The following is a 15859-nucleotide window of genomic DNA, read 5'->3' on the forward strand; positions in this document are numbered from 1 at the left end:
GTCCTCTTGTGGAGATGGTGGTCAACAAGGAATAAGACAAATGCGGGGGATAAAAGACCCACAGGTCCTGAGGTATGCTCGATGGTGACTCTTTATGTCTGTGAGTTTGAGAAAGGTCGCAAGTCAGACAATATATTTCAGCAAATCAAACAACAAAGATGAGAGCCGCCTCCTGAAGATGTGTATAAGATCAACACTGATGGGGCTTTTAGAGCAGTTACAAATCAAGGAGGTTGGGGTTTTGTTATGAGATACAGAGTGAGTGATTTTCTAGAAGGTGGTTGTGGTAATCTGCGCAGGGTGGCCTCCTTTTTTCAAGCTGAAGCTCTTACTGTCTTACATAGTGTGGTGAGAGTTTCGCAGCTGGGAATATCAAGAATCATCATTGAGACTGATGCATCTGACTTGGTCAGGGGTCTGACTTCTACTGATCTTGATCAAAATGTGGATGGCAGCCTACTCAAGCAAATCAGGGATTTCATTGATTCATCTTTTGATCAGTGTGTCATTCGGCATTGTCCGAGAAATTACAACAAAGTGGCAAATTGCCTTGCAATGTATGGGGCGAGTGAGGTTAGCTCTGGTTCAGCTGTGTTCATGAGCCAATTCCCCTATTTTGTTGCCAACTTGGTCCTGGGTGATCAGGTTGGATTTGTTGTTTATTGGAAACTAGCTTTCCGAGTCTAAAAAAAAAAGTTCGCCATTGCTTGCTCATCTCCAAAAAAAAAAAAGTTTGCCATTGCTCTCCACGCCGCAGTCGTTTCGCCACCCCGACGACCACCGTCCGCCGCGGCCGCATTGGAGGGGTGGAATAGACACCCGATGGAGTGCATCAAGTCGGTCCAGCGCGCGGCGCTGGCGGCGCTCCCGGCGGACGGCGCGCCATACCTGGCGGTGGGCACGGTGGCGGGCGCCGTGGACGCGGACTTCTCTTCCGCCTGGATTTCCGCTCCGACGCCGCCGACCTCCCGCTCCTCGCCTCCGCGCCCGCCCCCGACCGCTTCTACCGCCTCTGCTGGTCCAGGCCGCTCGCGCCTGAGGGGACGGCCTCGGCCTCGGCCTCGGCCTCCTCGCCGGGGGGCTCGGGGACGGCACCGTCGCGCTCTGGAACCCGCGTGCCATGATCAGGCAACTGCCGCCGCCGCTCACCGGAAATCCCAGTGAGTTCCTGCTCTGTTACGTACGGCGGCTGTGCCTGATATGTTGGTTTGTATCTGTATGGTGGTGTCTGCAGCTCGTCGGAGGGGGAAGGAGCAGACAACGCGATGGTTGCTTGCCTTGAGAAGCACAAGGGGCCGGTGAGCGCTGCGGCCCTGCCCATTTACTGATTCGCATGGTAGGATCGAGGTTCTGGATGTGGTTTAACGATTTTATGTTGGGGTTTTGTAGGTGCGCGGGCTGGACTTCAGCGAGTTCAGGCCGCACATGCTCGCCACTGGTGCTGATGACGGGGAGGTGATCGTCTGGGATCTGAAGAACCCTGCTATGCCTGCCGGGTGTTGCCAGCTCAAGGTGCACAAAGCATTCGCACCCACACCGCCACACGGCCACACCTCACCGTACTATCTATCACTCATTGCTATGATACTTTTAGGATCAACTGTACATCCGAATGATGCTTGCTATTCTGCCTTTGAGGAATCACACATTCACCCTCTATAGTCAACATGTTCAGTTTTTTGGATCACTGTAAGATGAAGTTTACATGGCTTTGTGAGCTAATTTTGAACTACAATAGTTGGCCTTTTCTTTACCTTAACCCAGAAGTTTTTTAGTTAGAATGTGAACAAGCATAGATGTTGAACGAACTTCTGTCTGTTTGTATACGTTTTTCTGATTTGTGTTTGCTTTTCTCTTTTACTTGTTATCACCAACTTATTAAGTTTGATGATTGCCACTATTTATGTAGAACACTGGCTGGATGGCGCAAAGTGAAATATCTTACATATCCTGGAATCCACAACATTCTCACATTTGAGCATCCACTTCTTATAATGGGATCACAGGTAAAGGATGCTTCTATCTTGTTTGATTGTATCAATTTTTCATTATTTACTCTAAATTGTTTTGCTTGTTATGAACTTATCAATTATCAGCTGTGTGGGACGTGGATAATAAGAGGCCAGTGATTAAGTAAGTTTCTCTGTTGTTTGAATTTTCTATTTGGTACGGTCGACAATGCAACATTTTTCTGTTTTACTAACTTTATAATCCATTCTCTGTTTATTTTAAACAGCTTGTCTGATTCTCATCGAAGGAGATGTTCTATTTTCCAATGGAATCCGGACATGCCAAGCCAACTAATTGTTGCAGCTGAGGAAGGAAATTCTCCTATGAGCGTAAGTACTTAGCATTTGCTTCTTCTTCTTTTTATCCATTAACTGTTTAGTTCATTCATCCATCATCTTAAGCTTTTGTTCTAATTTATAATTAGAATGAGCTAACATTACTTTTCTTCAGATTGATATTGTTTTTACCAAATGTATCCTAATTTTCTTTCTATATCTTTTGCCAGCTTTGGGATCTGAGGAGAGCTATCTCACCAATAAGAGAGTTTGCAGGACATACAGAAGGTTTGCTATTAATTGCGCTTAACCTTGTTTGCTCTACAGTTTAAGGATTTACATAGTAATAAAGAGGACTTAATAATATTATGGTTTTTCCATTCATAAGGTGTGATTGGTATGTCCTGGTGCCCCTATGATAGTTCTTTCTTGATTTCTTGTTCAAAAGATAACAGAACAATTTGCTGGGATACTGTTACTGGAGAGGTATGTTATCTCTCAAAGTATCTGAATTCGGTAATGATTTGTTTTTCATGATAATTATTCTTTTCCATTGATATGCATTCCAGATTGTCACGGAGATACCTACGAATTCCAATGGAACCTTTGACCTTCATTGGTACAGGAAAATTCCAGGAGTTGTAGCTGCATCTTCATATGATGGGAAACTTGGCATATATAACTTAGGGGTAAGACCCTGGCTAAAACAAAAGAAAAATCTTTAATAATGTTAGTTGTTTATACTCTGTTGTGAAGTATATGTGTATTGCAGCCTGCTCTTTATCCTCATAGAAAAGGTCTATAGTGTCTTAAGCTGTTGTCTCTGTGCAGAATCAGAACATTCCTAGATGGACCATATTGTTGATCTTGATTTTCTTAGGCCGTTATTTATTCTTTATCTGTGTGACTGTGCCTCATGCATGTTTTTGCAGTTTCGCGGGAGGTATGCCGGAGGCAGAGATGCTGGAAGTGGGTTAGGTAAATAACTAAATATCCATATGCCTCCTACATCAACAAAACGTAGAAACAATACATAAATGGTTGAAATATTGATCATATATTACTGGATAAATTACACCTTATGGCTTGTTTGTATAGGGATTAGACTAAATGTTGCCTTGGATTGACAGAGAAATTAGTTCGTCTTTCCAACCGATATCCACATCAAAACAAACCCTCGAGCATGTTGGATGAGGAAAATTGCTTTGGGATTGTTTATTGTATTTCGTATTTTGGACAACTAAAACCATTAAGTTGGTAGAAGCTGACATTTTTGCATTCCTCATTATAGTCCAAAAGAAAGTGGTGCTGTAGAGATCATAGCCTAATTTGGCCACTTCTACCGCTAATAATCAGATTTGAATCCCATCTTAATTACTTCTTGTAACTTCGAGTAATTATTCCATGCTTGTTTGGTTGCTATGTCTGTTGAACATGAAATTAGTTGCTTATGGTACTTTGGTATTCAGAAAACTGATGTCATCAACATATCCATAAAATTCTAGCCAACATGTATTAATAGACTATAGTTTGTCAAAGAACTCCACTGCTATCTCTGTTTGTATGATGCCTTAGAAAGACTTTAAAGTCTTCTAGACCATCGATTTAAGAAAAAACTATATTGAATGATCATATTTAATATTATATCAATTGGATTTGTCATGAAAAAATATTTTCATAAGTAGTAGCTTTAGAACTGTATTATTTTCATTTAAAAAATAGTGGCCAAAGTTTCACAGTGGAGATGCGCCAACAGACAAAATGTCATGCATTTATGGATATAAAGGAAATACCACCTTTGTATGTGCATTTATGCCCAAAATGTCAATTTTTGCTTACTGGAAGAGCAAATGACAGTATTTGGACTCAAATCCTATTATCTAAACTGATCAGCAGGAGGTAGCTGTTCGTTCTTTTCTGTGTATATTCTCCTACATGCTTGCTTTTTCCAAATTATGTTGTGATTCCCATGAATGTACCTTACCATATACTAAACCCATATTCGCATACTCCCTCGAGTCACAAAAGAATGCCATTTTGGATATTGACACCATTCTCGGAATGCAGCTCTAATCACCAATTTCTATTTTGTATATTTATAATAATTTCATACAGCTACCTTAAGTGAATTTACTTCCAGATGAAATTTGACATATTATGTGTCTGACTGTCACGCCCGATTTGGAAGGAATAAATCGAGCCATAAATCATATGTGCGCCAGGATCAAAATTACACACATATGATGACATACGTGAATAACAGTAGCAATGCCATAAAGTACCGAATTTATTTATTACAAACCAAGCCAAAAGTCATAACATAAACAAATAAGCATTTCAGTTCCCATTTATTCTAGCAGCGGATCATCCAACTCCACAAGTAGCTGACTCGGGGGAACGTACACTTAGAAGTCCTGAATGTCCTCTGTAAGTCCTCAAACTGGTCTTGTTCTGAGGCTGAAGATTTCTCGATATTTGACTCAACACTAATTATTATTAACCCAAATCGATATCGTTGTGGCAATTACCCCCACAACACACCACAATCATTACAAAGATCCAAATCACACTATTAACATAATAACAAATATCACAAGCACACCAGAAACGTTCATCACACAGGACTCTCAAACGACTCGATTAACTCTAAGCGACACTAAACCTAGACTACTAGCTTAGAGATCCTCCTAATGTAGCACAGTGGTAGTGGGGTGCTAAGGGCCAAAGTTAGTCCTCTTGCGGGGCGGTGAGAGGGCCCTGTAGTCATCGTCCTCATGATTAGGTGGATCTCTTCCTTGAAGAAGAGCTTTGAGTTCCTCATTCTCCTTCCTTGCATCTGCCAGCTGGTGATGCATCTCCTGCAGCTCCTCAGCATTGCGCTCCATCTGAGTATGAAGCGTGGCGGTGAGTCCAACCTGTGCGACCATCCTAGTGTTCAGGTAGTCCTGCACTCCAATGATGACGCTCCTCATGTCGCCTTCAGCACGCCTAGGAAAGTGTCTCCAAACTGAGTTGTCCACATCAGCTCCACGGTAGTGACACAACACTGACAAGGCCTGACTCGCAGCATCACTGATTCCAACTTCGAAGTTAGATCTGGCTGCTATGGCGTAGTGCACTGAAACCACTGTCATCCCTCCATGCATGTTGTTTGACGAGAGAATCTGAGCTGACACAGTCCACTCTTCCGGATACCTCGGGTGAGTCCTCTGTCCACCCACGTAGTCGATCTCCACCGGAATATGCAGGTAGTGGAACAACATGCGCAGCGTCCTGGAGAAGTAGCAGTTGCCTCTGTAACTGTGAAATTGCACGGTCCACTTCTCTGGCTGCTGCGGTGGCTGTGGAACAGCTCCAGGTCCAGCTCCAGGTACATCTTCATGTACATCTTGGTCATCATCTTCCTCTTGTGCAGCTTCAGCATGTACATCCTCAGCCTGGTCCTACGTGTACCCACTTCTAGTAAGAACCATCTATAAGTGGACAATTAGAGAAGTTAGTACAATCTTTTTGTACTAACTTCTCTAATTGTCCACTTATAGATGGTTTTTACTAGAAGTGCTGCTAGCTCGAGTAGCAGTTCGCTTCCCGCAAACGCTAGCGCAGCTGTACCTGTACTTGAACCCGCACCTGAGTCTGTAGCTGCACATGCGCCTGTAGCTGAGGAAGACCCTCAAAGGGAGGAGGAACCTGAAGAACTGGTAGAGGTAGTGGACCTCACTAAAGAAGATGAAGAAGAAATGGTACACGTTGAGGACCAGGCTGAGGATGTACATGCTGAAGTTGCACAAGAGGAAGATGATGACCAAGATGTACATGAAGATGCACCTGGAGCTGGAGCTGGAGCTGGAGCTGTCCATCGCCATCGCAGCAGCCGGAGAAGTGGATCGTGCAATTTCACCATTATAGAGGCAACTGCTACTTCTCCAAGACGCTGCGCATGTTGTTCCACTACCTGCATATTACGGTGGAGATCGACTACGTGGGTGGACAGAGGACTCACCCGAGGTATCCGGAAGAGTGGATTGTGTCAGCTTGGATTCTCTCGTTAAACAACGTGCATGGAGGGATGACAGAAGTTTCAGTGCACTACGCCATGGCAGCCAGATCTACCTTCAAAGTTGGAATCAGTGATGCTGTGAGTCAGGCCTTGTCAGTGTTGTGTCACTACCGTGGAGCTGCTCTGGACAACTCAGTTTGGAGACACTTTCCTAGCCGTGCTGAAGGTGACATGAGGAGTGTCATCGTCGCACACAGGGGCGGCGCGCAGGGGTATGCCCCTGTATGCCTAGGCATACCCAAGATTTAGGGGAAAATGTCAACATGTATTCATAGATGTATATACTCTCTTCATTGCACAAAGAGTGTAGTTTTAGAAAATTCAAACACATTACTCATTCAAAAAAATGACTTTGTTACCCATAATTATTTCTACCAATTGTGATTGAAAACTGTATTATTTATTTGGGTTTCTGGATCCTTAATGAATGCATAGACATTGAAACTAAAAAAATAATATCTACTGGATATTTGATTCGCTCTATACGTTCTTTTATGCAATGCTTTCTTGGTATACTTGATATTGCTTTAATTAGATGGATTTCATTACAAGCTAAAACTGCATTCTTTGTGGGACAAAATTCGAATGCCAAAAACTATATTTATTTTGGAACGGAGGGAGTATCATATACATCTTATGGACCCAATTCAACAAAGCCTAGCAAGGAATCCCCAAATGCAAAAGAATCATTCTCTCCGTCTCTGCTCACTGCTCGCCCTGAGCCCCCTGGCTCCGTGTTCGCCCCAGTGCACCTCCGGCCCTCGGCTCTGAGCCCTCCGCCTTCGGCCCGCGGCCCTTCGCCTGTCCCCTGGATCGGCGTCTGGCGGCACACCGGCGACCGGCTCTCTCATCCTGATCACCTCCCCAACTCGGCAACGACAACTCCGGCAGGGGTAGGCCGCAAGCCCCTCGCCGTCCCAGTGCCAGCGCCCCAGCATCAGTGCGAAGGAGGCCGCCACCGGTTGTTATTCGCACCGTTCAACTGCACTATTGTTGCACGCTCGGCTGCAGCTACCGCGTGTTGCGGCAGCGCAAAATGGCAGTGGCAGCTGCAGTAGTAGTCGAACGGTGCGATTATGAATTTGTTATGCTACTTATCGTCAACTATACTGTGTATTAGCTTCGAATTTTTTTTATGTTTGGCATACCCAGCCGCAAATTTCTGGCTCCGCCACTGGTCGCACAGGTTGGACTCACCGCTGCGCTTCATACTCAGATGGAGCGCAATGCTGAGGAGCTGCAGGAGATACATCACCAGCTGGCAGATGCAAGGAAGGAGAATGAGGCACTCAAAGCTATTCTTCAAGGAAGAGATCCACCAAATCATGAGGACGATGACTACATTGCCCTCTCACCGCCCCGCAAGAGGACTAACTTTGGGCCTAGCACCCCACTACCACTGTGCTAGCTTAGGAGGATCCCTAAGTTAGTAGTCTAGGTTTAGTGTCGCTTAGAGTTAATCGAGTCGTTTGAGAGTCCTGTGTGATGAACGTTTCTGATGTGCTTGTGATATTTGTTGTTATGTTGATAGTGTGATTTGGATCTGTGTAATGATTCCGGTGTGTTGTGGGGGTAATTGCCACAACGATATCGATTTGGGTTAATAATAATTAGTGTTGAGTCATATCTCGGGAAATCTTCGGCCTCAGAACAAGACCAGTTTTAGGACTTCCCATAGGACATTTAGGACTTCTAGGCATACGTTTCTCCCAGTCAGCTACCTGTGGAGTTGGATGATCCGTTGCTAGAATAAATGCGAACTGAAACGCATATAAGAAATTTCCTCTTGATGTTTGATAGTTCGAGTGACAACATATAAAAAAAGTACTACTATCAACCATAGATGACAGTTTTCACCATAGCAATCGAGCACGAACCTTGGAGCATGGCCTCTGCTGAGATCATAAGTTTTTCAACTAAAATCCTCATAAGGTTTTGCAGGGTGGCATGAAAAAGACGCCTCCAAGTGCTGCCCTCCCCGGTGGGTTAGGATTTAGACGTACGTAATTCTATACGTCTGGAATTAAAAAAAAAACAGATGCTCCGTGCTATAGTTAGACATCAATGCTTTTTTTTTTTGCGAAAGAGTTAGACATCAATGTTACGGCCATTGTTTCTACATATTTCATTATAGATGTTGCATGAAATCTAGGATATGTTTGGTTGCCGCCACATTTTTTCTTTCCTAAGGGATTATTGCCATACTTTTTCAATCTTATCAAAACTAGGTTATCAATCAAACACCTACTAATTTGGTCAAACTTAGCTAAGGTTAGGTGTGGCAAAGTTTGTTTAGGAACCAAACATCCCTAGTGTTCATCTTACGGTGGGATACAATTATTTTTACATATTATTTTCATATTATAAATAGTGATGTCTGATGTTGCAGTAGTTAATTTTCAGTATTTCATCTAGCAGCGCCGTTTAGACGGCTGCTGACCTTGACCTCGCCTAATCCACCCACCCCCTCGCCCTCCAATAAATTCTCCTCCCTTCCACGGATCAATCACTCCACCTTCCCCCCACCGCGTCTCCTCCCCGCCATCGCTCGGGACCTCCGGCCGCACCCCTCCTTGTCGTCCGCGGCCCGGCACCGCTCGGCTTCTGCCGCAGGCGACGAGACCGCCCCCGTCGCCAATCCGATCGGGAGCCGGAGGTCAAGGGTTGGGCGACATGGCAGCGGCCGGCGCCGACACCGATCCCGCCGCGGCTGCCCCCGCCATCTCCACCTGCGCGCACTGGTTCGTGGCCGGCCCCCGTTCGGCCGTTCCTGGCTTCCGATTTTGGCCCCCTTTGTTCTGTCCCTCGCGGCTCCCGATGTCTTACGGGTGCACGTGTGTCACGTGTCGGCGATGCGGTTGGTCTCGTGGGTTTAGATCTGGGCTTGGGAGGAGTGCAATCTGTCGATTGGGTCGAGGGGAGGGGAATTCGCGTGGTGGCGCGGGGAGCTGTTGTTTGGGTTCTGGTCTGGCGTATCGCATGATCAAGATGTTACATGCTTTTTGCAAACATGAATTTGGCGGCGCCCTAATCGTAGCAACCATACCTATATGCACTATGCTTTTGCATTCATACAAGCAAAAAAAAAATACAAATCGGAAGACAAAATTATTTGTTTGCTGTTTAGCAATTTCTACACACATTGTAGAATTAAACTTAGATGGATTGTCGTTGACCAATTGTTTGTTACTTGAAGAAATTAAACAGAAGAGATCACACACGCTATGGCTTATCATTATACCAGGGCACTTTTATGCATTTGTGTAATGTTAGGACAAAATGCATTTTACATGCTTGTTCTTTTTAGGCTCATTTGGTGATTAGGATGAATCAGATATGGGAGAGAGATTCAGTCTTTGAACAGACTTGGATCTCTTTGCCATTATTTCCATAACAGGGTTCAATGGCGAATCTAGGATTTGAAGCTAGGGTGGGCTGATGAGATATTTTTTTTACATCACAAATGTAACATTAAAATTCTGCATTCTTAGCAAATTGTATTGGATAGTGACATGAGTTGCAAATTTGCTACAATACAATCCTACAATGACACAATTTTTTTTTCAAATTAGCTACCAAATTGCAAATTTTCAATGTGAATAGCTGAATCTCCTTGCTAGCTTACTGTGGGTGCTTCGGTCCTTACAGTTAAAAAAATTGCATTGAAGCTGCTCTGCTGCTTGCTGGCTGCTGCCTTGTGCCTGTCGTGCGCCCTTGCGGACGAGGGAAGGCACAGCCTGTGACTTACCTACGACCTTGCTCGCCGTTTGCCGCCGTGCCTCTCTCACAATCGCTGCAACACAGGTCGTGCCGTGCGGGCATGGCGGCGGGCGGTGGCACGGCGCCATCCTTCCTAGCTGAGTTGAGTTGTTGCCTTGCCGTTGCTTATTGTCTGATGTAGCCTTGACTTGCCGGCGGCCGCTGTGCAGGAGCTACCATGGTGACGCCAATCGTCCTCCAACTGTCGGACCCTAGTGGCAGCTATGGGATTGGGATGCGGAGTTGAGAGTGCTAACCGCACGGCAGGCTCAGCCAGCGCTTAGCAGCTAGAAAATTAGAAGCTGAGGATCTCTGGGCTGAATCACGGCCCAACCTCTAGATCGCCACTGATAGGGTTTTACCTGGGATCAACTATTTTTTCATTCCACAATACAACCAACCACCATTGTTAGTCAAGTTCATGCAAAATTTGACTTGCTGTTCCATTATAGAAATGTAGTTTGATGACAATGTTTTTCATGCACGTGTGCTCTATTTGTCAAATCATGTCAACCCGCATTCACGATAAGTTTCTTTATCGTTGTGTTCATTAGTCAGCGGGAGATCCCGTCTTCGAACATCGACTTGCATTCTGTACATTGCGCCCGTAACCTCCAAAAGTGCCAGCACTGCGGAGAAATGGTTCCGAGGAAGCTTATGGATGAACATTACGATGAAAATCATGCCCCGGTATGTTTGCAAGTATCCAAGTATGATGTGGTGATGTATTACTCTTATAACTTCATGCCATACTGTTTCTCTTTGTACAGTGCAAAATATGTTTCCATGTCAATGTTGTCAATGTCTAGCTTGTAGCATAGTAACTTCCCCTCCTTTTTAAAAATATATCTAAATATCATATACTTAAAACTGGATGTAGTAGAAACTTATGTTTGGTTGCAATTATTTGCAGAATGCTCGGGATTAGAATCAATGCTATGGTCAAGTACGACACTGGTTCATTTTTCTTATTACCATGATAATGTGGTAGCTTCTTTTTTATACCTGGGAACTGTATAGTTCATTTTCTTACGTGCTTCGTTAATCAAAGTGAAACACTGTTGATATGTAGTGACTAGAGGAGTAAGGTGCATTTTATTCCCAGGATATAGAACATCTGGCTTGGTTTTGCATAGTGCATTTCCTTAAACATACCATCTTCTTACATACAGATGAATTGCACCCATTGCAAAGAAACAATAGAGCGTGAAAGTTGGGGTCTTCATAAAAGTGAAAAGTGCCCACAGAGAATGGTTGCCTGTGAATATTGCGAGTTTGAACTGCCTGCAGTTGATATGGGTGAACATCAGGTATAATTTGTAATTTCCTTTGAAAATACGTTATGTTTCAAATTTTATTTAAATGATCTCATCACATCATTTTGATACACAGGATGTATGTGGAAACCGAACAGAATATTGCCAAACATGCAAAAAATATATTAGACTACGTGAGTGGATAGGGCATGAAATACAGTGCCATACAAACTCAAATGGTTCTGCAGAAACATCGAGGTATAGATGCACTTCTTTTTTTTTAATAATACTGAATTCTTTGCATTCATATGTTAGCATTTATATAAAAAATTTTGCAAGCATATTTTGTACGAAAAATATATAAATGCTAACATATATTTTAGGATTTCTACATGTTAGCAAATCATACTGTAACATTGTCTAATGGACCTAGATTTTTAGATATAAATGCTAACATATAAACTCCATACTGTAACTCTGTCTAATGGACCTAGATTTTTCTACAAGCCAAATTCATGAAATTTAGCAAATCAAATACCCAAGCCTTCCTGCATATATGTTCACTCATTGTTGGGTTATATATTGACCTTCCATTTGGAAAACGTTTGATACCAATTTGTTCCTAATTGTGAAGTATTATAAAACTCTTAAGCTAATCAGACGCTTCATTTTAGTGCCAGAACAATTCCAGAGAGGGAAGTACGACCTCCGCCACCAGTACGACCAGCACGTCCTGCTCATGGTTCACAACACAAGCGGCTCCTCTTCACAATTGCGGTCACTGGAATAGCTGTCATGGTCGGCTCAATACTGTTCCAAAGGGATGAGAGTTTCTAGCTCCCACAGCCATGTACATCCTTTGCCGAGTTGATTTCGACAGGGAGAGTGTTGCCATAAGAGGTCTGTTGATGTAAAATAACCCCTTGTAATCAACTGATACATCGGATTTGTTTGAGTATCCATGGCATGTATTTATTAGAAAAGCAAAATAACCAGGATATTCCGTTGTCAGTTCTTAAACATCTATTTTGTTTTCAAATTAGACCTTTGTTCCTCTGTAAGGTAAGGTGAGTTGTGCAATCGGGGTATCACATCTGAAATTGTAACACGGTGCACCAGTTCATATTTTTGTTTGTCCTGTTGCGACGGGGAGGCTGGAAACTTTGCCTTGGGAAGCTGCTCTGTGTATTAAAGTTGTGAGTATTGCTTCTATCCTGTGCGAACTAGACTACATTCAAGTGCTCTCTTGATGGTTTGAACTATGTCAAAGTAAGCAAAGGAGTTAGGTTTGGCTTGACTGCATGGAAGTTATGATTTAAGGTGTGTGTTGCTTGCGTGTACCATTTACTTCATGCATGTAATGGTTCAATATGAATGTATCTTGCATTTTGGTCGGGATTACCTCAGGTTGGAATCAATCCGAATCTGATAGAGTTACGGAAGTTTTTTTTGGAGACAAATAGAGTTACAGAAGTGATCGATGAAGCAAACCAAATAATTGAGGGCCTGTTTGGTTTGGGCCCCAGCACACATAGCACAAATTTTGACTAATAATTAGGGGTAATAAATAAAGGCAGTTTGCAAAACTAACTTCACAACTCCGCGCTCCTTCGCGAGACGAAACTAATGAGACTTTTGACCGCACGATTAATTACCGTTATTAGATTCGTTGCGAAAAGTTACAACCATCCGTGAAAAAATTTTACAAATAAATTTTGTTTAATACTTTATGCATTGAAAAGAATTTAGTGCTAGAAACTAGTATGGAGAAACCAGACGGGGCCTGAAATGCACTTCGTGCCTTGCATGACCAACATGTATGGGTCGGCTTGGACACCTAGGTGGCCCCAAGCTACAAGCCGGTCCAAGGACCAGAGACACAGGCAAACATCTTCGTGCAGTGGCAGGCTGGCAGCTGCTCATACTCTTATTACTATGCCCCGGGGGGGGGGGGGGGGGGGGGGGGAGAGCGGTCGTCTATTCCCTGTGCGACACGTGCCTGGGAGAGGCCGTGCGACGCGGGCTGTGGAATCATCATTCGGTCCTGCTGCCACACCGCCTCCATTGCCGCGGGTCGTCGGTCTACGTGAGGGCCTGCTTGGTGCCGCGCCGCCTCCGACTCGCGTGCGCTGCCTCTGTCTCCGCCCCCCCCCCCCCTCTCCCCCTTTTGTGCTTTCGTTTTCCTCTTTGCAGCGGCCTAGGGTTTGGGGGCGATGGGATCTCGCCGCCGCCGCAGGAGAGGGCCGGTGCAGGAGTCTTCAACCGTCGCGTGCACGGCGGCAGGCGGCGTGGCGGCCAGCGGGGGGCGGGGGGGCTATCCCTGCGCGTTCCGGCGGCCGATGCGAGATCCGCGCGTGGCGGGGCCGCCGCCGAATGGTCTGCCCCGCCGGCCGGATCCGGCGCGGCGCCCCGGCTCCCTCCTCCTCCTCCACTCCGGCGAGCTCGACCTTGGCTTCTCCGGCGGGTAGGCGGCCATGGCGCGGCGGAGGACCCCGGCGCGAGCCCCTCCTCTCTCCGGCGGGGAGGCGGCCGAGCACGCGGCGGCGCTGCGCACGGCCGCGAGCACCGCGGCGGCGGCGAGGCTGCCCTCTCCCTTCCCTCGGCGTTCGCGCAGGCTATCCCTCTCCGGCGGCGGATCGGGAGCTCTAGCTTCGCGGCGGCTCGATAGTGACGGCGAGCTTCCCCTACCTCCCTCCTCCCTCTTCCATCCTCCTCACGGCGCCTCTGCCCACGGCCGCCACCTCCCGCCACGGCTGCGCGGCGGGGTGGAGACGGACGTGCGGAGCTGGTCGCGGTGAACGCGCGGCGGGCCGGCGGGGTGGAGGCGCAGCGGACGTGGGGTGAAGGCGCGGCGGACGCGAGGTAGGCCTGCAGGGCGGAGGCGCCCACCTAGTTCATGACACTGTACCTTCCCTTGTTGGTCGTACCAGAGCTTTGTGGAGAGACTTGTGTGTGGCCGCGTGGGCCATTTGGCATGCCGACCTGATCGATGCAGCTAGACTAGAGACAGTTACTGTGCAGACCTTGATGGCAATGGGCCACTGGTTAAGGCCGTGTTTAGATTTAGATAGAGCGTAAAAATTTTTTCGACGGAATCTTACTAATTTTAAGTACTAAATAAAATCTATTTACAAAACTTTTTGCACAGATGGGTAGTAAATCGCGAGACGAATCTAATGATGATAATTAATCCATAATTAGCGGATGTGTACTGTAGCATCACTGTTGCAAATTATGGATTAAGTAGGCTCATTAGATTCGTCTCGCGATTTACAGCCCATCCATCCAAAAAGTTTTATAAATAGACTTCATTTAGTACTCCATGCATGTGTCAAAATATTCGATGTGACTTTTTTTTTTTATTTACGGGCTTTACGATTAACTAAAATTACTGCGGCGATCTCCTCTGCAAAAAGCTGCCTGGCTTTGCTGCTTCCTGAACAGGCCGAGATTGGCTGCGACGATGAGCCCACTAGTGATGGGTACTGTTACGATTGTCTAGTGTTGCAGCATGTGATGGTTACTGTTACGATTGTCTAGTGTTACAGCATGTGATGCTTGCTGTTACGAGTGCTCGAGAAAAGGTATAGCAGATCCAGTGCAGGAGTATTTCCAGTGTTACCTATTGCAAGCATGCTAGTCGTCGTCACAATGAAAAGCTAAACCTTTATCTTTATTTCCGCCCCTTTTTATGGCAAGGCGAACTATGCCATTTCATTCGGATTCTAGCAAAGTTTAAAAAGGTGGCAATTATGCCGCTCGACTTTTACGTGCCCTTTTTTTAAAGTGTGTGCTTTTTCTTTTTTTTCTTCAGCCTTCATAAATCGATCGCAAATGACAAGTAACAAAGAGTTTTTAAAAAATAAGCATCTCCTATGAATCCCAATTAGAGAAGAAGTGTGCTGCCCATTGTCATGGTAGTATAACTACAGTGGGGTATACACCGAAATATATTGCAAGTCATTGCATGAATTTCTCTTGAAGTGACACGTGACACCCCTCGTTAGACAAGGGGCCATTTTCACTTGTTGATGATCTAGAACAGTACGTGCCGGCTAAAGTAGAGATATGCTGCATACCATATGCATCAATCAAAGTAAAAACACAAGGCACCAGTGATCACATGTGCACTGTTCAGACAATTATGTTCCAACTACACGAAAAAAAGATTGCATACAATATGTACTACCTCCTTTCTTAATATATGGCGTATTATTTTTTCTTAAATTTTGACCAACAATATTCACTTAGTCAACCAGTGCACCACCAGATCTATCATCAAAATTAGATTTAATCAATATATTTATCTATTTGTATAAATATTTATAAAAAAGATGAATAGTCCAACGAATGAGGAAAATCAATGATATTATAAAGGGTGAGTGTGCGTGTGTTGTGAGTGTCTGGGTTGTACCGTGTAATCGCAAAAAAAGCACATGAGAAAAAGATAAATAATTGCATACAATATGTACAACCTCTGTTCTTAATATATGGCCTAT

The 15859-nt window shown here is 45.0% G+C and overlaps 1 protein-coding gene across 6 annotated transcripts; it reads left to right on the plus strand.

Annotated features, from left to right (window-relative positions):
- The first annotated feature begins 387 nt into the window (after positions 1-387).
- On the plus strand, positions 388-12532 carry LOC120687859 (protein transport protein SEC31 homolog B-like). 6 transcript variants are annotated; one of them, XR_005680888.1, is made up of 13 exons: positions 763-1298; positions 1390-1512; positions 1910-2006; positions 2097-2133; positions 2237-2339; positions 2516-2573; positions 2674-2771; positions 2855-2974; positions 3218-3263; positions 10659-10794; positions 11277-11414; positions 11497-11618; positions 12035-12521. XR_005680888.1 is itself a non-coding variant. In XM_039969933.1 (11 exons), exons 5-11 carry the CDS (start codon positions 2289-2291, stop codon positions 11082-11084), a joined length of 576 nt encoding a protein of 191 aa, XP_039825867.1. In that variant the 5' UTR covers positions 394-1298; positions 1390-1559; positions 1910-2006; positions 2097-2133; positions 2237-2288; the 3' UTR covers positions 11085-11404. The 6 variants fall into 6 exon arrangements, 5 of the variants coding, with proteins under 5 accessions (XP_039825869.1, XP_039825867.1, XP_039825866.1 ...); XM_039969933.1 differs by lacking the exons at positions 11497-11618; positions 12035-12521 and having other exon boundaries at positions 394-1298; positions 1390-1559; positions 11018-11404; XM_039969932.1 differs by lacking the exons at positions 11497-11618; positions 12035-12521 and having other exon boundaries at positions 394-1298; positions 11018-11404.
- Positions 12533-15859: the final 3327 nt, after the last annotated feature.

This window comes from Panicum virgatum, chromosome 9N (assembly GCF_016808335.1).
Source record: "Panicum virgatum strain AP13 chromosome 9N, P.virgatum_v5, whole genome shotgun sequence".
Taxonomy (NCBI): domain Eukaryota; kingdom Viridiplantae; phylum Streptophyta; class Magnoliopsida; order Poales; family Poaceae; genus Panicum; species Panicum virgatum.